At 39.0% G+C, this 23,816-nt stretch overlaps 1 protein-coding gene across 3 annotated transcripts in view; it reads right to left on the bottom strand.

Moving 5' to 3' along the window:
- The window catches only part of CACNA1S (calcium voltage-gated channel subunit alpha1 S), a 74,816-nt gene that overhangs the window by 40,738 nt on the left and 10,262 nt on the right, over positions 1–23,816 (bottom strand). For all 3 annotated transcript variants that reach the window (XM_070941447.1, XM_070941448.1, XM_070941449.1), the window contains 17 exons: positions 17,926–18,065; positions 16,475–16,608; positions 15,456–15,608; positions 15,020–15,225; positions 14,223–14,326; positions 13,372–13,520; positions 12,514–12,595; positions 11,830–11,990; positions 11,068–11,293; positions 8,361–8,568; positions 7,609–7,729; positions 6,636–6,750; positions 6,378–6,471; positions 4,255–4,324; positions 3,855–3,987; positions 1,983–2,112; positions 604–663 (listed from right to left, as the gene is read on the bottom strand). In XM_070941447.1, coding sequence (XP_070797548.1) covers positions 604–663; positions 1,983–2,112; positions 3,855–3,987; positions 4,255–4,324; positions 6,378–6,471; positions 6,636–6,750; positions 7,609–7,729; positions 8,361–8,568; positions 11,068–11,293; positions 11,830–11,990; positions 12,514–12,595; positions 13,372–13,520; positions 14,223–14,326; positions 15,020–15,225; positions 15,456–15,608; positions 16,475–16,608; positions 17,926–18,065 — 2,286 coding nt within the window. The remainder of the gene's footprint in view (positions 1–603; positions 664–1,982; positions 2,113–3,854; positions 3,988–4,254; positions 4,325–6,377; positions 6,472–6,635; positions 6,751–7,608; positions 7,730–8,360; positions 8,569–11,067; positions 11,294–11,829; positions 11,991–12,513; positions 12,596–13,371; positions 13,521–14,222; positions 14,327–15,019; positions 15,226–15,455; positions 15,609–16,474; positions 16,609–17,925; positions 18,066–23,816) is intronic.

Here is a 23,816-nt window from a genome sequence, read left to right on the forward strand (position 1 = left end):
ATGTGCTCTACATGGAAGAGCATTCAAAAGCTTCCATTCATGGAGAATGCAGTTGCATAGGTAAAAAATCAGGTATTCAACACGTGTAACATGTTACATTGTGAGCTTCATTGATTTCCAATGTGTTTTTGGGTGCTATTCAGGGTGCTGGTTGTCATTTTAAACTCCTTCATGGCTTGGGACTAGGTTACCTAAGGTACTATCTTCTCCCAGTTGTTTCTATCCATCCAATTCAGTCCAGCAGGATGTCATACTCTGGGTTCTTTCAGCCAAGGAATGTCAGCTGACAGTGACTAGGAGGTGTGCCTTCTCTGCCCCTTAACCCTAACTCATCTTTGAAACATTCTCAACCCTATTGTTTTTTTGTAAGGCCTTGTAGACCTGGTTATAGGCCCAGAATGTTAAGGACTCTGTTTCAGGTTTATATTAATAAGTTATTATTTTTCTTGGCTGCTACACATATTTATTTTTTTGGTATTGTGTTTGTATTGTGCTCATTGTTCACTGCCCAGAGGGACTTATTTGAGATGGGCAGCCATAGAAACTGAATAAGAAATATCCAATCCTTCCAATATTATTTTGAAAGAGAACAAGTCAACTCACCTTTAGAATAATTTCCACTGTAAATACAGAGGTGAAGCCAATGTCAAAATATGATAGAATCTGGAGAGGACCCCCCCACAAAGAAACAAGAAGTTATTTTTGTCAATAAATGCAGTTGCAATTCTGCCAACACTCACACTAAACTCTAGTAAAAATATGTGAAATGAATTGGCAACAGATAAAAATATCAGCGTTTCTACTTACTTACGGTAAACCAAATTTGTTAGATCTTGAATGAGGTATAAAACAAAGCTTAATTATGATGCAGTTTCTATAAAGCCTGCAATGCAGCAACAAGGACCAGAGAGGGCTGTCACATTAACTATATGACTATTACCGGACACTTTTCCATCAGTAATGTCAAACTTTACTGCCTAAACATTTTTTTAAAATGTTCAGACATTTTAAACTAAAGTTTATTTATGAAGGTGAATATTTTTATTTTACATGTATTATTTTCTCTCTCTCTCTTTTTTGCAATGATAGGTGCTTATCGGTATGTTGAGTACCTCTCTATTTTTTTTCTTTTTAAGCAGTTAGATAATTAATATATTTTATAACTCAGTTTATCTTGGAAACAAAATGATTTTAAACATGCTTTACGTTAATGAGAATATGTTTCTAGTAGATACACAGAATTTAAAATGTCTGTTTGATATCATAAATTGCTATCACTACCTATATATCTAATGGCAGTTCATACATGCAAACTTGTCTCTTATTTTGATCTATTTTGCCTACTTATTCTCTTTGACATATGGATTTTGTTGCTACCAATCTACATAGTGCCATTCACTGCTTGCACTGCTTGTAATCACAGCATAAATGTACAACTTTTTAGTGCTATGTTCCCATATTCTTGTCTTTGTCTCATCCATAGGCCATACATATTTTTAGCTGTACAATTGTTAAAGTAGTGTTTTCTCCCTTATTCCAATATTATCCAAGGGTGCCTTAAGGTATATACAACTTGCTCCGCTTTGTTACCCAGTAACTTGGAGGGAAGTCAAGCAATGCAGTGACCTGAAGCAGTGGCAGGATAGCTGTTGGCAATGGGGTCAACACATTTCACAACAGCATTCTTCTTCAACTGAAGGATGGTAGAATACCAGTTCAATTCAGCATCATGGAGGGGACTCAAGCGGAAGCTACAATGCATGCACGTATTTCATGGCTCTGTCTGGATCAATCTTGCCCAACCTGATGTTCTCCAAGTTGTTATGTGATGAGATTACAACTTCTCTAATTCCAAGACAGCATTCTTGGGATTGCTATCACAAACCATTGGAGAGTACCAGGCTGGGGAAAGATGGTCTGTAATCAGCCACATTTACCATGCTACCGGTAGTAGTAAAAAAAAAAATGTTACATCTTTTTACCTGATTCCTGAATGAGTCCGCTCGAATTGGGTCTTCTGCTGCCAATGAGATGCTGCTGAGCAGAATGAAGAGGAGGATAAAGTTGGTGAACCAGGTGGCATTGACACATCTATGGCACAGCACCCGGATCCTGGAAAAAGTAAGACATGGGGAGAAAGAGAATTAAGTATATATTGCTTACGCTGGTATTCTGATCAGAAGACCCCTGAATGAAAGTTCATATATGAACAGAGGAAGAGGAACATGCTAAGAACAGACCATTTACTTAATAGGAAATGGTGGGCTCCATGTCACTAATGGGTAGGGCCACATCCATGCATATGGGTAGGTCTTGGATTTTATGCTTCTTTCTGGCTTACTGTTCTTTAAATTCCCTTAAAGTTTGCACTATAATTTTGGTGTTTCCTGGGAGTTCAGTCAAACGCAGCTCTGGAGCCTTCAAAAGAGGATCTGAGAGGCTGGAAGTTGCCTCCCTGCCTCCCTTATAGTACTAGATAAGATTTAATTTCTGAGTATTAAGCAGCGAGGAATGTTTACCAGATTGCAATTTATTTCATTTGTATTTGTTATTTGGCCAAAAATTAAATGATGGTCTTGGGGCAGCCATCTTACATTTTATTTGTATTTTAATCCAGTTCAGAAATGGAATTACAAAGGGAGCTGTTCTGACTTACAATTTTCTTAAACAGGAACCAGAGTTGTACAGCATTACAATTTTGTGTCTGATAACTACACCACCAATAGGTGGCTGCTCCTCTTCTTATGATCACCATAAGATTTTGACCCTTGTAGGAGTGACTAAAGTTGTCCCTGAAATCCAGTTGTCCTCCACCCTGCTGGTATTTCGGAGAGCCCTGAAGACCAGGCTCTTCACCCAGGCCTTTGGGGTGACTGAAGTTTCCTTCTTCAGGTAATATCGATTTGTTTGTTTGTTGCCTGATTTGTGCTACCTTTTATTGTTTTTTATTATTGTATTGTTTTATTATTCTGTATCTGTGGGTTTTTTTTCCTGTGAAGTGCTCAGAATTTTTAGGAGTGTAAAAATTTAATTAATTCAATAAATAAAATGATAAATATAAAGCAGAATCCATGCTTTGATTGTGCATTAAAAATCATAACACTCTTCAATCCATTTTACATTGTTGTGCCTGAGAATTTATTATCCTGATTCACTAAAAGTTCAGGGTTCATTGTTACATATGTTAAATTGTAATCTTCTGCTCTGAGCCATTGGTATGATGGATATTAGACAGGAATTCACTCAGAGGCCAACTTTTGATGCTAGAAATTGGGAAGGCTGAAAGGAGATTGGTCATATCAGCAAAGAAGCACTTTCACACAAATAGGCCCAAATTAATCAGGTGATCATCCATAAACTCCTGAGCTGTTTCAGATGTTAGATCTGACTGGCTAAGTTGCCATGTTGTATAAGAGGCAGAGAAACTATCATGCTAAGAGCTCCAAGCTGTTCAGTAATATATAGCATATTTTTAACATAATTCTTCCCATCTGTGTAATACTGAGATGAGAGATATTGCACCATTGTTATTTCTGTCTCCAGAACTTACACTCTATCCATTTTTGACAGAAAAACATCAAAAATGTGAAAATCAAAATATCATTTGAGAAGTAAACATCTTACAGGACATTCAGTTTTCTCCCACTTCAGTACTTTTAATGGTTGTGGTAATAGCTTTAATTATTATTCACAGAGAGTTGGAAGACCAATATGCTTGTTGAGAGGGAGGGTGGGAGGGAGGGAGGAAGGAAGGAAGGAAGGAAGGAAAGAAGGAAGGAAAGGAAGGAAGGAAGGAAGGAAGGAAGGAAGGAAGGAAGGAAGGAAGATAGAAGATAGGAAGGAAGGAGGCATACTTGTTGGTTGGGCTAAAGATGAAGAATGAACTTGCGTCAGGCATGGGCACTGCTTTTTCTTTTAACTGCAGTTCAGCTAGGGGACGTGGCCTAGGGCTCAGGGGGATTTCAGGTTCATCTTCCTCATCATCACCTGTAGAAAAATAGTCACAGAAAAACTTAATGTTCACCTTTTTTTCTGCTAGTAATTAATTGTAGATTTCAAAAAAAGCTCCTGAAAGTTTTCAACATTATTTTTGTACTACTCCAACAACCATGTACTTTCCAGTCTTAGGTCCTACTAAGACTCAAGAACACTAATTGCCATGTTAGGTAATATACTTATTACAAATTCTTTCCTTCTCTTTTATTCAACCTGTGACGGAATTGGCAAGAATAAATGGCACTGAAATCTTCTTACCTGGGAAGTCTGCAGAAGGATATGGGTCCTTGATTTCATTGACATTTGATTCAAACTCATCCACTTTTAACTAAGCAGGGGAAAAATTAAAAAGAAAATTAAGTGCTGCAACTCTATTACAATATTGCTGAACAGTGCTACTTGGCTGAGACTCTAAGAGCAGAGCAAAAAAAGAGGATTGATTGACAAGCAACCATATATCAAAATGGATGCAATTGAAATGGCATCCAGGACTACTTTATATACATATGGACTTATTTGTGAAATCACTATATGGCTTGGTTTATATATGTCTTTGTTGTATAATATTGGATGGTTGTTTTATTGAATAACATTCTATTACATAAAGCAGGGGTTCCTAATTTTTTTTTGCAGTCGCATGCCTCTTTATTGAAATTTTAATGGTACACCTCTCTTAAAAATCCAAACACTAAAATAAACACAAGTGAACAATGAAAACAATACAAGGAAAGGTTGGGAAAGGTAGGTTTATGGTAACAATGGGAGGGAGGTACACTTCAAATTTTGGGAAATCCTGCAATAAAATCTGCATGCTTTTTAATAAAAAGTAAAGGGACTGCTGGATGTGAATGTGCCCTCCAGAATATTGTCACTGGAATGAAATAGCAAATGCATATCACACCTATATATTTTTTATTAATGATATTTTGTCACCCTTTACATAAAATAATCACTTTCTTTGAGGAAAATGTGAATGAGAACTTCAGGCACCAAATAAATACCACACACAGAACAGGCCAAAGCCCACACTCTGCTAGAGAGAAGTTCCCTGAAGATGTGTTCCAGTACGAGTCCGAAAGCTCAGAAGACAAAACTGCTGGTCCTGGTTACCTGGTGACCAGAAAAGATCCTTTTGTCCTTAAGACCAGCATACTCTCATTTACTGTTCTCAGTCACAACATGATTCAAATGATTAGTATCAAAAACAAGAGGGTAATTCAATCCCCAGGGAATTCATTTCCCAGGAAAATTCATCTGATGGGAGTGGTAACTTGTAAATAAGTCTTGCAAGCTTTCTCAGTGTTACACTTTGTTAAGATGGGTAACTACAGTAATGGCTTTCACAAGCTGCCTTTAACATTCCCAACATCAGATGCACCTTGTTTTTCTTCCCTGCACTGGGGATAATGCCTCCTATTGGGAAAAAGTCTGGGACAGAAGGGAAAAAAATATGTAGAACTGAGTAGGGGGAAAAAATCTAGGGCAGTGCTTACTATTTCTGTAGAAACCTGATAGAAGATGAAATAAACTTTAGAATATGTGTGAGAATGTTTAATGCTACACACACACATACACACACTAGATCCGTGATGGCGAACCTATGGCCCGCGTGCCACAGGTGAGCCTTGCCCTAGCTCAGCTCCAGCGTGCATGCATGCGCAGGCCAGCTGATTTTCGGGCCTTCTGGGCCCACCGGAAGTCGGGAAACGGTCCATTTCCGGCATCCGGAGGGCCTCCGGGGGGGGGAAGGCCGTTTTCGCCCTCCCCAGGCTTTAAGAAAGCCTCTGGAACCTTGGGAGGGCGAAAAATGGGCCTACCAGGCCCACTTTGCCACCACGTGCCAAAAGCAGGGGTTGCATGGGAGGTAGTGTCTGTGTCCACATACGGCAGGTGGGGCGCATTGAATTATGGGTGTGGGCACGCGCGTGCATGACCCCCCTGCACTCCCCCCGCTTTTGACACATGACGGCAGAAAGGTTAGCCATCACTGCACTAGATAGATAGATAGATAGATAGATAGATAGATAGATAGATAGATAGATAGATAGATAGATAGATGGATGGAGAGGGAGAGGGAGAGGAAGAGAGAGAGAGAGAGAGATTTGTGTAGCCTCAGTATTATTAAACAAACTATAATCAAATGACAATGGATTTAACTTAAAAGGAATGAAAACTAGGTAAATGTTTGTGATCTTAGAAACTTTCATCATTAGGAGAAGTGAGAAGTGAACAGATAATAACAATATTGTCTGTTCTTACAAAAATATTCTTTTTTTTTTAAAGAACATTTATTTTCAAAAGCTGAATGCAAATACCTAAACAAACAAAGACATTGCTAAAGAGATGAAGTGCAGCACTGGTAGCTGCCATCCTTGTCTGACCTTAGCTGTGGTGGGAATTCCTTCTCCCTTTGCTTTCTGTTCCAGCTTCTTGGCCAACAATAGCTTTTCTTCTTCAGATTTCTCAGGATAACCTCTACAGAAAAGAACCAAAACAGCAAGGGGAAAGGGAAGAGAAGCCAGGTAGAATGGAGTAGGGGAGGCGTATTAAAGAAGCTTAGAGTTACAACAGTTGACATAGAGCAGTCTAGAACCCCAAAGGTATGAATGTCAGAAACAGCAGCAGAAGGAAGAACTGACCTGGTCATTTTCTTCCACATCTTCTCTTCAGCTTTGGCTTTCTGAGCAGATGTTAATGTTTCTGCCTCAGCCAGGTTGTCCACAGCAATAGCCAGAAAGACATTGAGCAAGATATCTAACGTAGGAAGGGGAGAAAAGCTAAGGAATTTTACTGTGTGGATTTACATCATACAGAAATGATGGATCAAGACTTCTATGAGTCTCTGAAAGTTTCACTTGATAACAGGTTATACTTAGCCAATTTTCTAATATCATCAAATCTGAAAGATTGGAAGAAAATCAGGGCTTAGGAAATGGACATATTGCCATTATTGCAAAATGTGGGATATTGTTCCTTTTGTCAAAACTGTGAATAGACAAGGCCATCCCTTGGGTGAGGCCTTCTCATATACACCCCTGATGTGACATGCAACATCATGCATGGTTATGGACAAAACAATAAACAAAGCAAAAAAAAAAATCCATTCCCCATTTTAGCAACTGTGTATATAAGGGCGAAGGAAAGAGACAGCTGACATTCAATCAGCCAGTGTGCAGAACAAATCAGATAATGAAAGTGAAATCATGATCATATGTAATATGGACTTGTCTTCCTCCAGTGATCAAACTCTGATCAGTATTTGATACTATTGAACATGTTAAACCATTATTTTTCAACTTTAGCAATTTTAAGATGGGTGGACTTCAACTCCTAGAATTCCCCAGCCAGCTCCTACCCGTGATACAATTATACATTCTTTGCAATTTTTCCATGCACATCCTGCTTCCATATGGAATCACTAACTTGCATAAAATAGAAGACGGTAATCTATTTTTCCAAGTAACTGAGGATCTCCTATTTATGTTAGTGGTCGCTATATTTTGAGAAGGGCATTACTGCATTGCATTTTATGGCAATATTTTGTAAGAATATCTTACAGTCCATCACTAGTCAAGTATTTAAATATATGAACACTGTTTAAAGAAAGGATACAGTTTCCACATACAAATAGAACAATAAAATAAATGCAGACCAGCACACCAGGATAGACAGGCCCTCCATAAGCCATAATCCCATTGTACATGATAGTGGTCCAGTCTTCCCCAGTCAGGACCTAGGAAGAGACAAAATATTTTGAAAGCACCGGAAATCATGTAGAAATATTTGGCTTTCAAACAAGAGTGAATGTCTAACTCTCCTTCAGCGTGTTGGAGCCTGGGTAATTGATTAATTATGAGTTCAGCCATATTTCCTCTGGGGTTTAGGAGAGATGATTTCTCATTGTTGGGAACTCCCATCTTGTCCCACCTCCCAGCTGCTGAATTTCCTCACTCTATAGACAAAGCACTGTTTTGTTACTAGTCCTTTGCTCTTTCCTGCATAGTGGCCAATTGAGTTCCCACTTTTTCTTTCTTCACCAAGAAAAACAAAGGAAAGCAGAGAGGAATGAGGGGAGACATATCAATTGAGGCTTATGGTTGTCCAGAAAAGCTGTATGTATTGTAGTCACATTTTGCTCTCTGTCTCTCTCTCTCTCTCCCTCCCAACTTTTCTCTTGCTCCCTCGCTCCCTCCCACCTTCTATCTCTCACACACACACACATACACACACAAAGACACTGCCAAATGTCCTACTTATTTCAGAAATTATTCCACAACCTACTTTCCTGATGATTTACCCACTTAGACATCAAATTTATTTCAGAAATTGATTCTTTATCCAAACAACCTTGACTTTAGCTGTACCTGGAAGACACTGATGAGAGCCTGGGGGAAGTTATCAAAGGTGCTGCGTCGTATTTCCGTATCATCAAAATCAAATCGCCCTCCAAAAAGCTGCATCCCTAGGAGGCCAAAGATGACCATGAAAAGGAAGAGGAGGGTGAGGAGAGAGGCAATGGAGCGCACAGAGTTCAACAGAGAAGCCACTAGGTTGTTCAGCGAGGTCCAATACCTAGAAAAAAAGAGAAAGATTATAAGATTCATTATCATATCAGAGAAAGTGTGGAGTGTATGCAAATCAGCCAAGTTATCTAGCAGAGTAAGATAGGAATCTAGAAGAGTAAGATCTAAATCACTGTTCTGATCCACTACAGGTAGTCCTCGACTTACGATCACAACTGAGCCCAAAATTTCTATTATTAAGAAAGACAAGCACCATTTTACAAACTTTCCTGCCACAGTTGTTAAGTGAATCACTGCAGACATTAAATTAGTGACACAGAATCTGGCTTTCCCCTTTGACTTTTCTTGTCGGAAGATTGCAAAAGGTGATGACATAACCACGGGACCCTGCAACCATCACAAATACATGCCAGTTGCCAAGCATCTGAACTTCGAGCACGTGACCACGAGGATGCTGCAGCAGTCATAAGTGTGAAAACCAGACAAGAGTCACTTTTTTCAATGTCGTAACTTCGAACAGTCACTAAATGAATAGTTGTAAGTCGAGGACTATCTGTATTATTACACTTGCCACTAACAGCTTATTTGTTCATAAAAGAAAGAATCGCAAGTTCTCTCAATTGATGCCTTCACAGTTGAGGATGGCCATCCAAGATTGTAGCTATTTTAACAGATAGAACGGAATATATTCAGTGTAGCTCCTTAGCATAGCACAGTATGTACAGACTATTTTTGTCTGAGTCCTCCTATCACCTCCCTTCCTTGGAACCCAGTAGAGATGGAGGGGTATCTGAGGCTACCTGTCATGAGGGGAAGGGGCAAATACCATCAGTTCAGCCATAACAATAAGCCCCACCCTTTGATAGGTTGTAATCAGTGGTGGGATTCAACTAATTTAACAACCAGTTCTCTCCCTAATGATTTCTTCCAACAACCAGTTCACCAAACTGCTCAGAAATTTAACAACTGGTTCTCTTGAAGTGGTGCAAACTGGCTAAATCCCACCACTGGTTCTAATGGACTGGATGGCAGAATTAATCACTGTTTTCACACTAGGAATCTTTTAAATTGTGCGTCTGTCACAGATAATAAACATACTTTATCATAAAAAAACAAGCATAAAAATAAAATTATCAATTTAATGACAAATTAAATTCTAACAATGTGTTTCAATAACAACAGTAATAATAAAGCAGCAAGTGAAAAAATTAAGACACTTCTCTCAATATTTATTTTATTAATTTAATCTCAAATGAGATATGAAGATGCTGTAATCATCTTCCCTGGTTAGGATGCCCTGAAGAATAAATGCAGCAACTGAGATATCATGTGTTCTGACTCTCAGTAATCTCAGCTGTAAGGAAAATCAGGAAGATACTATTTGTTCTTTAAAAAAAAAAGTAATATAATCTTTCTTTTAAAAAAAACAATCCAATTTAGCAGCCACCACAGTTGCATCTTGTGGCAATGAATTCTCCAAAATCATTTTTTTATTGTGTGAAGAACTGTTTTCCTTTCACTCTATTAGATGGATCAATATGAATCAATTTCTTGGAGTACACAAGTCCTAAAATATAGATATACATGGGCAAGGACTTAGGAATCTCTCTCTCTCCCTCTCCCTCCCCCTCCCCCTCCCCCTCTCTCTAGCATTCAGGCATGCTGAGCACTTTTGACTACAAAGATGCACATTTAACCACCTTAGTTGTCATATATATTTTCATCACTGCCATGTTGGATCTGACTATACTGTTGAATTTTATAGGGCCAGACAAATCAGAGCTCAGCATATATTTAAGGTGACTTGAGAAGAGAGGAGTAACATGGACAAGTTTCAATGTTAAGGATATTGAAGCACAATATTAAGGTTATTTCTTAGAAAGTTTATGCTGCTGTTTCTAAAAGTCCAGGGTGGGTATGTATGTATGTATGTATGTATACCAGGGGTGAAAGCTACTTACCTTCCTTAGCGGTTCAGAAGCGCATGTCATGTGTGCGCACAGAGCTTCTGCGCATGTGCAAAACTTTCTGTGCATGCGCAGAAGGTAAAAACACATTACTTCCTAGTTAAAACCAGGAAGTAATGACACCTGGGTGGGTGGGTGGAGCTTTGCTCTACCATTGGTACCAGATTGCCGAACCACCGGCCAAAATCGCTACCAGACCGGGCAATCTGGTCCGATCCGAGAGCATTTCACCCCAATGTATACATACACACACATTTCTGGAGTAAATAGATCTATATATTATGACAAGGAAAACTGTATCTATCTGTCTGTCTATCTATCTAGCTATCTAGTTTCCTTGCTATAATATATTGATCTATTTACTCCAGAAATGTCACTCTCAGCATTGACTGAGGGAACACAATATAATGTACAAACTGAAAGTGCCCTCTAAATGGAAAATCCTGTGTCCTTGTGCATTCTGACTTCATATTAAAAAAAAAGACTTATGGGAATAGCCTAAGGAAATATTTTTAGAAATAATATAATATATGAATGGGATGTTTTTCAACAGTGCTGTTTCTCCCAGAGAGGAAACTCACTTAGTTATCTTGAAGAGTCTTAGTAGTCGAATGCATCGCAAGACTGAGATGCCCAGAGGGCTCATGGAAGTGATCTCTACCAGGATGAGCTCCAAGATCCCGGTGCACACCACAAGGCAATCAAAGCGGTTGAAGAGAGACATGAAATACTGACGGAGGCCCAGGGCATACATCTTCAGAATCATCTCCACCGCAAAGAGGGACAGAAGTACTCGGTTAGCCACATCTGTAAGCAGAAAAGCTTCACTAGTGATGAATGGATAGGATATGTCCTGGCCATCAGGTGTTCCTCAAATGCTCAAGTCCACAGAGCCAAAATAAAGTCACAATGCCACTCATGATGATGTGATTGATGCTCTGCCTGTTGTCATTTTAATAGTTCTCTGCAGACCCCCCCCCCCAGTTCTTCTTTTGGGGATTGAGGAGAAGAGCTAGAGTTCATTGAAGACTAATCCTATGCTTCTCATCATGGGAAGACACACATGAAACTGGAAGTATTATTTTTTGGCCAAAAGTACAAGAGGATGGAGAAGTAGAGACGAGAAGATTTATTTTAAAATAAAACTGAATATATTGCAACTGGTGACAGAACAGCAAATAAATCAAAAGTGCTATGAGAATATGGTTAATAGATATGAGGCCAGTTCATGGGGGGGGAGGAATAGAATTTCACGAGAAGTTACAGTTTGAACAGACAATGTCACACTTCCCTGCTTTTAATCAGAATCTGAAAAGTACTGAGAAACTAAATGCCCAGCTCACCTTGGGCATGGGTCAGCCAATCAGGTTGATCATGATGCTCGGTAGCTATGGAGATAGTATTCAAACCAACAATCAAGATCACTGCCCAATAGAAAAAATTTGACTTAACAATTTCACGGCATTTTCTGCGAAAAAGACGGTTCCATCGTCGCCAGTGCCGACTAGAAGAGATTTAAAACAAGGATAAGGGCAGTTAGATCTATTTCCCTATAAAGAAAAGACATCTGAATCCCAGATCTTTGCAGTGTTTCTCAACCTTGGCAATTTTTAAGGCGTGTGGATTTCAGCTTCCAGAATTTCTCAGTCAGCCTATGCTGGCTAGGGAATTCTGGGAGTTGACGTCTACAAGTCTTAAAGCTGCCAAGTTTGAAGACCTCTGACTTAAACTCACCAAGTTTGAGAAACATTGTCAAGAGAATCAATTTTGTAAGCAGGTGTGCTATGGCACCAAGTTTCAAATATGTATTACGGTACTTGCCCCCATTATAAGTAGGAAACTTTTAAACCAATGCTATTATCCAAGCATATTGTATGTATCATTTACTTCTTCATCAAAAATATGCAAATTTTCCACAGGTAATGGTTTTCCAGAGATTAAGTTAAAGAGTTCTTCAAAATGATTTGATTTATGTAACACCAAACTACAGAACATGAATTTACTTATAATTTAATGCCTCTACTTACAAGAAGAGAATCCATTTATTCATGCCTTCAATCTCATATAGGCTGTCTGTCTCTGACCCACCTTCATCTGATGACCTCATTCCTATGAAATTTAAACAAAGGTAAGACACTTGAAAATTAATTAATGGAGCTATAGATTATTTACAGAAGTAGAAATTTATGTTAACAAATGTTGCAGAGTTCAGCAACAATACACGAGCACATAATAGATACTTAAAGTGAACCGCTCCAAACTCGATTGCAGAAAATATGACTTCAGCAACAGAGTGTTCCAATGCCTGGAACTCTGTGGTTTCATCCCAAAAGCCCCAAAATTTTAACCTTAGACTGGCTACTGTTGATCTCACCCCATTCCTAAGAGCACCAGCGTGCCTACCGTCCCTGTCCTAATGTTCCCTTTAACTGTATTCATTTTATGTATTCCATTCATGCTTATACTTATATATAGTATTCAATACGTACTCAACAATAAAATAAATAAATAAATAAATAAATAAATAAATAAATAAAACTCTGTTGAATATATCTATCTATCTATCTATCTATCTATCTATCTATCTATCTATCTATCTATCATAATAATAATGATCAGTCTCATGATGACATCAATAGTTGACCTAAAAGGCAAGTGTGGATATTTGCAAACACCATAACTTAAGCCACGTTTTTGTTATTCATTTTCATATCCTTTTCCAATGTCACCATTCTTGCTGCATTTCAGAATGGTTATGTTGCTTAGTTAGGCTTTTTAAGCAAGCAGCTTGTTCTGGAAGTTCCTGTAATTAGAAGCTTCATTGAAGAATGCTCTGGTCCATACTAGAAAGCTAGTTGGGCAATCCTGCTGAAGGAACACAGTACCTTCACCGCGTATCCGGTCATTGTCCATGACTTCTGCATGAGTGATCCAGTCCATGTAGCCTTTCATATCCTCTTCCAATTGCTGCTTCTCCCTCAGTTTCTGGAAGGTACCTCTTGATTTAGCTTTCTCACGCTCCTTGGTGAACTCCCTGGAATAAACTCAGATGAGCACTAGCAATGCATAGCACAGCAGTTAAGCCCGTGAGAAAGGGACACCCTTAGGCAAGTCATTGAATTTTAGATTCAAAACACATAATGAAAATGCCCCACTTTTACTTGTGTGGAAAATATCCCACAATCAAATCAGAACTTTCAGATTTCCCATCATAAATAATTAGATAACCTTTGGGCCTACATTTTCATTTCAAGAGCTTTCCCTTCATTTGAACTATTCAATCTGATTTTCATGTCAGTACTTGTAAATTACAAATAAAGAAGTAAATGGAGACAAGTCTCTTCAGAAAGTTAGAGAAATCTTGGCTATTTAGACAATAATTTAAAAAAAAAATCACAAAAAATGAGAATTTAATAAAGCATCCTTTCCTGTCATGAGGCCAACTTTGAATATTAAAAAAAAACAAGAAGTGTTTTTTTGGGCCATTCATTTAAGCACAAGGCCTCCTGCCCCATCTATTGACTCAGATTGAAAGAACATAGGGGTAATTTTACCATTTTACAAGTAGAATTTAAATGATTTTTTTTTCTTCTGAGAATGGATTTGCTGAGATATGTAGCAACAGCTGTGTCCATCTATTTCTGGTCAAAAATCATTAAGAACAAAAGCAGCTTGTGAGAAATGTGTCAGAAAAGATTGCTTCTGAAAATTGCTCTTGTTTCTGAAAATTGCTTACCCACTGAGCACACCCAGGATCAGGTTAAGTATGAAAAAGGACCCAAGTAAGATGAGGCTGACAAAGTAGATCCAAGGCCACGCATTCCCAATGGCATCATTCACCTAAAACAAAACAGAATAGTAGATGCTGTTTTACTAAAATCATCATTATTCCCACCTTTGAAAAATCTCCACTAGCTTTCCAGGAAAAGTATGGGGAGACAAATCAAACAAAAGTGAGATTTTTTAAAATCCTGCCTTTATTATTTTTTTATAAATAACTCCTTCTTTCTCCTACTTTTACCACAACATTAGTGGACATGCATTAGAGGAAGGCAACCACAGAACTTCGGTTAACTGAATTGTGGCATCATTTTTCATTATTGGATTTTTTACAGCCAGGAATTATTGTAGCTAGGATATGAAAGTACTCAAATCATATGCAACTTTGGGAAAGGGGATCATTTATTTCTCAAACTCAAGATGCAAAGTACAGGGTTATCCAATAAGCTCATCCCACAGCTTCATATTCTATTATCAGAATAGAATAGAATAGAATAGAATAGAATAGAATAGAATAGAATAGAATAGAATAGAATAGAATAGAATAGAATAGAATAACAGAGTTGGAAGGGACCTTGGAGGTCTTCTAGTCCAACCCCCTGCTTACGCAGGATACCCTACATCACTTCAGACAAATGGTTAACCAATCTTTTCTTAAAAACCTCCAGTGTTGGAGCATTTACAACTTCTGGAGGCAATCTGCAACATGATCAATCTGACCAATCTGATAAATATTATTCATGCTCAACCTACCCAGTAAAGAACTTCAGTCCACCCCTCCATGGAGATACATTGGTAGACAGTCAGCATAGCAAACCCAAAGTTATCAAAGTGAGTGATGCCATGGTTGGGCCCCGCCCATGGGCCCCTGCACTCAGAACCAGGAATAGTGCAGGGGCGTCCATGGCCTGAGGTAGAACATGGAGCTGGCTTTTCACGTTCCACAGTGGCCAAGATATCTGAGGAAGGAAACAGAGAGGCAAATATGAGACTCTTTGAAGAATGGCTCATACCTCTTTGTATCCATACATCTCAATATGTGTTTAGTCTCTAGTTCTAACTGAAACTGAGTTTCAGAGGTAGTCATTTCACACTTATCTTCATGCAGAGATACCAGAATCAGAGGAGTCAATCTACATATTTCCTATATTTAATTCATTATGATTACATTAAGCAGCACATTCCATACCTGTCCCATTGTAATAGCAGGTCTTGTGCATTTTGCCCTTGAAGAGCTCCTGGCCCACTATGGCATAGATAATAAGCATGAAGACGACAAGTACAGCAATATGGAATAGTGGCAACATAGCCTTGATAATGGAGTTCAGTACTACTTGCAGACCTAAAACAGAAAGGAAGACAACCGGTTGTTCAGTATATCTTCTGAATTTACAGTTACTATCATATATTATTATTTGACCCCACTGACAACTTTAAAATGCCCTGTAACATTCTCTGTGGTAACTAATACAAGATGATATGCTAAATCTCATAGCAACAGACCCAACAGATCTATTGCTATGAGACCTGAACCTGTTCTCGTCAGAAAGCATCTTAAACCAGTTTCATTTCTATATCATAAGATTTCAGTTTTGATTCCCTATATGTTTCTGGAGTAGAGCTTCCATCTTTCACACTCATTGTGTGAAATTGAAATAGAACATCTTGAAGTCAGTATGTTCTCCATAATTTAACATATTTTAATTCTAGTGTAAGGCAATATTGTCTGGTCTTGGCCACCATTATGCAATCCTATGTGATGAATAAGATGCCACTTGCTTATTGGTTTCTTCCTCTGCTTGCCAAGTCTTAAAACTACTGAACACAGCCTCCTAGAGATGGGTGGCAAATAAATTCATTCATTCAATCAATCAATCAATCAATCAATCAATCAATCAATCAATCAATATTTCAGAGTCTCATAAGAACTTGTCAACAGGGCTAATTCTTAGTTTAGGTTGCAAGGCTGGACTTTTGTTGAATTTCGGAGCAAATGAATACAATAAGAAAATGGCACAGTTTTAACACTATCTCCTTTGGGCTACATCTATTTGCCTCCTAATTTCCAGAAATAAGTTCAAGTGACAACATATTTATATTAATATATTATTTCTCAGGTGAAATGACTCACAGGAATTGTATCCTTTCACCACTGCTTTGGCTTCCTACAGCCACCCATTTATCAAAGACCAAGGACATTTTACTCACTTGGTATTCCTGACACCAGACGTAATGGCCGCAGGACTCGAAATGCCCTCAGAGCTTTGACGTCAAAACCACCTTGCCCGCTAAGGAGAGCGCTCTCCATCAAACTGATTCTCTCCAAGATCACTGTGAAGACCCTTCAGAAGAAATGGAGAGTGAAAAAGTACAAGGTGGGAATAATGTAGAAGTCACCAGAGGAAACTAAAATATTAAAAGTTGGGCTATATGGATGAAAGATTTTCCTCCAGTAGAAGCAATAGAATTTTCCTTTTATCTTTTCCTTTGAAAAACTGTAACTGATTAATGAGGTTATTCTACATCATGTCAAACGGGTTAGCAGACCTTGTTCAACCAAAGGTCATTTTGATGAAGTGGCAGAAATAGCTTTCATTTACATAGTAGAAAGCTGCACGGCAAAAATATATAGTTTGCTCTCTGTTCCTATGTGGGTACTTTAATATGTTTTCTGTTTGATAGTGGCTTTATAGGAAAAAAGGTAGCAGAGTCAGCTTTTTATTGTTTGTGTCCTATGGTAAGCTAAATGACTCATGCAGAAAATGACCACCTGTATCCATCTTTGTAGTGTACCGATAAGAGACTGAATACAGAATGTATATACTGGATAAAAGTTCTTTTTTTGCTTTGAGTCAGAGAAAATGTTGGTTTGGGATGATTTTGTACTGCAGCAGCTCCCATCATCAATGGATGGGGAGGGTGGCTATTCTCCAGTGACGGCCAGAATCCCCAGATTGGGAATTATTGAATGGGGGGAGGGGAAAGTTCCCATAGGATTCAGCTGACCCACCAAGGCTACAAATTTCTGCTACATGATTCACTTGGGGCTAGATTGCTCCCTTGCTCAGATTCAATGTTATCTATTAAAACAGAAGAATAAGCAACTTGCTATTCCTGTTTTTATGAATGCATTTATAGATAGGCAGATCAATCTGTATTATAATCTTTGATACACACACACACACATATACACTTGCACACACAAATATAAAATGTACATTAAAGAATGGATGTGGGTATGCCTTCGAGTCAATGTTGACCCCTGGCAAGTGCTTAGATAAGTCCCTGCAATTTTCTTGGCAAGATATCAGAAGGAGGCTATCCTAGAGCTGAAAGAACATGACTGACCCAATATCATCTCTGTGTCTAAGGTGGGACTAGAATTCCCAGTCTCTCAGTTTCTGACACTCACCAAACTGGCTCTGGTTGACAATAATAAGCTATAAAGAAGCAAAATACTAAAGAATCAAACCACAGAGAACAAAAAAACCAAATAATACTGGAACACAGTTCACTAGAGGTACATAACAATTAAATTGTTTGTTAATAACTTACAGTGTACTATGCAAGTTTTCAAAAATAAACTTCATTTGAATAATTTTACTTTACTTGGTTTTCCCTCCACCACAGAGAGGCTTGAATAAAATGACTTTGTTTACCCCAAAAAGACTATCGTAAAATCCAGCACATTCCAGCCATTTCGGAGGTAAGCATCTGCATGGAATAGAAACCCATAGGCAATTATCTTTAGCATTGCCTCAATGGCAAATACTATCAGGAAGAAGTATTCTAGCTTCTCCTGCAAGATACAGAAAAAAAGAGGGGAAAGTTGTACAATATTAGTAATATACATTATAGTTTTATTTAGGTTGCTTGTATACTATGCTGCTTGAAAAACATTTCTTTATTTCTCTACAAGTAACATCAGTCATTGTTTTGAGCTTTAAAAGACATAAGCTTCTGAAGCCTTACAAATAGAAACACAGAAAACTGACAGTAGAAAAAGACCTAGTGGTCCATGGAATCTGCCCTTTGAGAGTTTTTTGGTGGTTTTATTTATTTGTTTGTTTGTTTAGGGTTCATCACACAGTCAGCCAGATGTTCAGGCTGGATTTGGCACTTTGTTTGCCCATCAAGTCCTTCCCAAGAACCTAGGAGAGGCAGATATGGATATTAGATGGTGTTACAGATATTGTTGCAATTATTGTTTATCATTTTTATTTTTTATTTTAAAGTTTTATTTTACTTCCTAGTCTTTGTTAGTTGACAGATATGTTTAAACTCAGTTATTGATGAATGAACCACTATCTCCGTTGAAAGTTGATTCCAAGCTTCCACTACACTTTCTGTGAAGTAATATGTTCTAACATTACTTTTGAACTCCTCTCCTGTTGGTTTGAGGTTATGCCCCTTTGTTCTTGATTTTTGCTTAATATTGAAAATACTGCCTTCTAGAACCTTATTCACATTCTTAGTATATTTAAAGGATTCAATCATGTCACCCTTTCCCTTCTATTCTTCAGGCTGTACATATTCAATTCCTGCAATCTCTCCTAATAGGTTTTGTCCTTCAGAACTTGCACCATTTCTGTTGCCTGTTTCTGGACTCACTCAATCTTATCAGTAGCTTTTTTAAGTGAGGTCTCCAGAACTGGACACAATATTCCAAATGTCCAAGTTTGTTGCCTGGACCAGTTTACATATTATTTTCTGTCTACCTCATAAGAAATATGTGTGTGTGTGTGTGTGTGTGTGTGTGTGTGTGTGTGTGTGTGTGTATTTTCTATCGATGCAACCTGGTCTACCCAAATATGGGAAGGAGCATACTGCATCCTTTTCGCCTTTCGGCCCCAATCCAGGAGCCTTAGGCAGTCGCTTTCATGACAAACTATTTTGTGTTAATATATATAAAGTATTAAAATTCTGCTGCTGAAATCTTAATTCCTTGTATTTTTAAAAAAATTATAGCACATGAGAACTGTTAAGATTGAATGCAGTATATACTGAATATAGCTCCAGACCCTTCTTTGGTTTCATCTGTGGATCTGCCCTTTTATAGATGCCATGGTTAAGTATTGTTCCATTGCTATTACATAATGACAAATATTTTTTTTTTAATGCATTGGAAAATACATTGCCGATTTAGCTTTCTCCCATGGAAAACAATTGCAAATGCTCTTGTTTATTATTAGCAGTTATTTGCAAATCAACAAAGACCATGTTTGGAAGTCACATTTGAATAAGCTTCAATGTCAAGGTTTTGTATTCCTCTAATGTAGTTGCAAACAGAAGTCTTTGCTTCCCTTTTCTGTCACCCACACTGACAAATTTTGTTTAGTATAGTTAAGATAACACAATATAAGGATGAAACAGTGAACAGAAATTAACAGAAAGTGGAATGTTTTAATAACCATATTGGAGAATGCTGGTTTAATATGACATGAGAACATAGCCAAGGCATCTTGTATTACTTTACAGATAGCAGATCATATAATATGACATTATTTACATTTACTCATACTAATATGCTCTGGTTGCGTATATGTATGACAATCATAAATATACAATAGCAATAGCACTTAGACTTATATACTGCTTCATAGTGCTTTACAGCCCTTTCTAAGTAGTTTATAGAGTCGGCATATTGCCACCAACAATCTGGGTCCTCATTTTATCGACCTTGGAAGGATGGAAGGCTGAGTCAACCTTGAGCCGATCAGGATCAAACTGCCGGCAGTCAGCAGAATTAGCCTGCAATACTGCAGTCTAACCACTGCACCACTACAGTCTACAGCAGCGGTCACCAGCTGGTGGTCCCCTGGATCAGTGGTGGTCCACCAGAAAATTTGGTGGTCTGCAGAAAAATTATTTACATTTTTTATATTGCACTAAATCAGGGGTCCTCAAACTACCGCCCCTGGGACAGATAATGAACATTTGTGTTGCTGCAGAGAATCTCCCCCTTTGGGGTCTTTTTGTGTGGGTTGGAGCGGGGCAGAAATTCCGACTTGGGGTCTGCTTAAGCCTCCTGGTGTGGGGCTTTGGGCAAAGGCTGGAGGGAAGTGGTGCTGGTGGCGAAGAGCCGGAGGACCTTGTTCCAGTGGGACTGCATCATGGCCTGGAACTTTGCTGATCATCTCAGCCCACTGAGCCTCCAGGCACCTGTACCTGGCCTTGCACTCCCGCAGGTCTTCCCTCTGCTTGGAAAGCCTATGCTCATAGTCCTCAGTGAGGTGCTTCTACTGAGCCTCCTTCTCTGTCAGATCCAATTTGAACTGACCTGTTTTGTCAACTCTTTCTCATGGTGGCTGCTTAGTTCCAACTGCTTCCTATTGGGGCCCTAAGGAGGCCGGGCAGGGAGGTGAGGAGTGGCTGGGAGGGGAGGGGCGAGTAGAGGCTGGTAAAGCATCCTTCTCTGTGAGTAACATCGAGTTGGCCATGCCTACCCAGTCACATGACCACGAGCCACGGCCATCGAGCCAGTCATTAGGCAGATCATATTAGTGGTCCGCGGGATTTAAAATTATGAGTTTAGTGGTCCCTGAGGTCCGAAAGGTTGGTGACCCCTGGTCTATAGTATGTTCTTACAGTTTAAATCATGACATTATGATTTTACATCAACCTTAAAGTACACAGCTAAATAAAAAACACTATCCTACTATAAAACACTTTCTGATCCAAATTAACAGTGAATCTAGTTATGAAAAATAGGAATAGAAAATAGTAAATACAAAACTCAGTTGACACACTGTACTAAAATTGAGTTTTTAATCAAACTCTGAGATGTAAATGCTATATAACTCACAAAACTTATTTCTGTGACAGAAGAAAACCCCCAGGAGTAGCAAAATGGCAATTTTGGTGGCACAAACTCTAGACAACCATTAGATAAAACACAGAGACAGAAAAACTCTACTTCCCCAAAGCGGTGATCTAATTTCACATACCTATTATGAGAAACTTCCCCTAAAACATTTCTGCCAATTGATCCTGCCCAATCTGATCACTTTAATATCCCTTGCATATTTGGAGCTGAGAATATTGATTTAAAAAAGGATCTTCTAGATTCCCCCAAATCTCACTATTCCCACATTAAGTATTCCAAAACTGTGTTCCATAATCAACTCTCAGAAAGTGTGTCCCCCCACCCATCCCAAAAAAGTTGTAGAAAACCAGGAAAAGTAGCTGCAACATGCCTTTGTAGAGAAACCAATGGACTCTTGTGCCTATTCAATCATAGGGTAAGAAGGGACCTTGGAGGTCTTTTAGTCCAACCCCTGACCAAGACAGGAGTCCTCAAAGCATCTTGGACAAATGATCATCCAATCTATTCTCGAAAACCGCCTGCAATGGTTCTCCTGCTTAATCGTTGTCACTGTCAAGAAATTCCTCCTTACTTCCAAGTTGGATCTCCCTCTGACGAACTTCCATCCATTGCTTCTTGTCCTGCCCTCAGGTGATATGGAGAATAAATGGATGCCCTCTTCCCTGTGGCAACCCTTCAAGTATTGGAAGACTGCTATCACGTCTCCTCTCAATCTTCTCTTCCTTAACCTAAGCATACCTAGTTCCTTTAGCTGTTCTTCATAGAATTTAGTGTCCAGATTTCTTGTCATTTTTGTTGCTCTTCTCTGCAGGGTCTCAACATCTTTTTTTTTTTTTAAAGTGTTGAGTCAGTGTGGATTTCTGGCAGAAATGAAAGAAGTTGCGATATGGAAGCTGTCACCCAGGAAAAGAGTAGCTGGCTAAACTGAAACCAAGTCCATTTTCAACCGCTGAAGAGTGCTGCAGGTGACTCTTTCAGCTTCTTACAGCTGCAATTCCCAATCAATCTACAACCCACCCACCCACCCACCCCACACACACTTAGGATATTCAGGACCATTTTCAGGGTTAGGCAAGTTTTAGCTCGATATTTAAGCTGACACTGTTGAGCAACATGAAGTGACATGGAGTTATGTGAGGTCTTATGATTGCTCTTCCCCGGTTACATCTACCTGTCGCACTAGATCAGAGGTGGGTTTCAAATTTTTTTACTACCGGTTCTGTGGGTGTGGCTTGGTGGGTGTGGCAGGGGAAGGATACTGTAAAATCTTTATTCTCTCCCCACTCCAGGGGAAGGTTACTGCAAAATCCCCATTTCCTCCCAATCAGCTGGGACTCAGAAGGCAGAGAATAGATGGGGGTAGGGCCAGAGGTGGGTTTCAGCAGGTTCTGACCAATTCTGGAGAACCGGTAGCAGAAATTTTGAGTAGTTCAGAGAATCGGTAGTAAAAATTCTGACTGGCCCCGCCCCCATCTATTCTTTGCCTCCCAAGTACCAGCTGATTGGGAGGGAATGGAGATTTTACAATATCCTTCCCCTGCCATGCCCACCAAGCCATACCACGCCCCACTAAGCCACACCCACAGAACTGGTAATAAAAAAAAAATTGAAAACCACCACTGGGCGGGGCCAGTCAGGGGTAGTATTTACTGGTTCTCCGAACTACTCAAAATTTCCTCTACCGGTTCTCCAGAACTGGTCAGAACCTGCTGAAATCCACCTCTGCACTAGATCCAGAAGAAAGGGCATGGGTTCCATTGGCTAGGGAGCGACATTTGGTGGGCCCTAGGCAGCAGGCCTTTTCTGCTCTTACACATGTTATGGAATATCTTCCCCCCTTGAAATGAGGTTGGTTTCATTACTTTTGACATTCTGAAGTCCTTCAAGACCTGGTTGTGCCATCAGCTCTGAGAACTTCAGGGGACCGGTGAATTATTGACATGGCTTTGTTATTATTAATAATCCTTTGCCCAATAATTCCTCTTTTTAATTTCATTTTTATAGTTAGCAATGTTTTAATGATAATAATAATAAAAATAGTGGTTGCGGTTTAGCATTCACTAACTATTTCCTAGCTTTGTTGTACTCTGTCTGAAGTCACTTGTTTTGTATAAATTTGACAATAAATATAAACAAATAAAAAGGTTACTGAACTAATTCCTAGGGGGGGAAATATCTGCTAAAACAGTCAATTATACAGTAGCTTTGACTACTCAACAGTTTGAATTAACAGAAGGGCAGAGAAGATGCTTGTCGTATCTAATCATCTCCTGAGCGACTGTTACCAGAAGTGTAACAAAGAAGAAAGCAGACACAATCTGGCAATAATTAGGGAGAGTTAAGAATGAGACGGTGGGTCCCCCTCGCCCCTTGCTATTTCCTCTTCCAAGTAAGGAGGGCTTTTTTCTAGTTTGTGATGGCTTCTTAGCTGCTAGACCCTCTGAGTCAGCATTTCCAGGAACTCCATGCAACCTAGTTTGGTTTTCTCAGCTGAGTTGGTGGACAGATCTTAAATAGGTCCCCTGTGCCTTTAAATAGCTTGCATAGCATTGCTGGTCAGTGGTGCACACTCAGCTCATCTCTTTCCTATGCCAATGTTTCTAAAAAAATCAAGAGGGTGCCACCAGATGCAAATATCTTTTCTTCCTAAAAAGTGCTAAGTCCTCATAGCGCTAAGTTATAAGCAATGGTTTAGCAGACCACAAACCAAGCAATTATGGTAGC

Source organism: Pituophis catenifer, unplaced genomic scaffold (assembly GCF_029215685.1).
Source record: "Pituophis catenifer annectens isolate HBS135680 unplaced genomic scaffold, rPitCat1.0.hap2 SCAF_3, whole genome shotgun sequence".
Taxonomy (NCBI): domain Eukaryota; kingdom Metazoa; phylum Chordata; class Lepidosauria; order Squamata; family Colubridae; genus Pituophis; species Pituophis catenifer.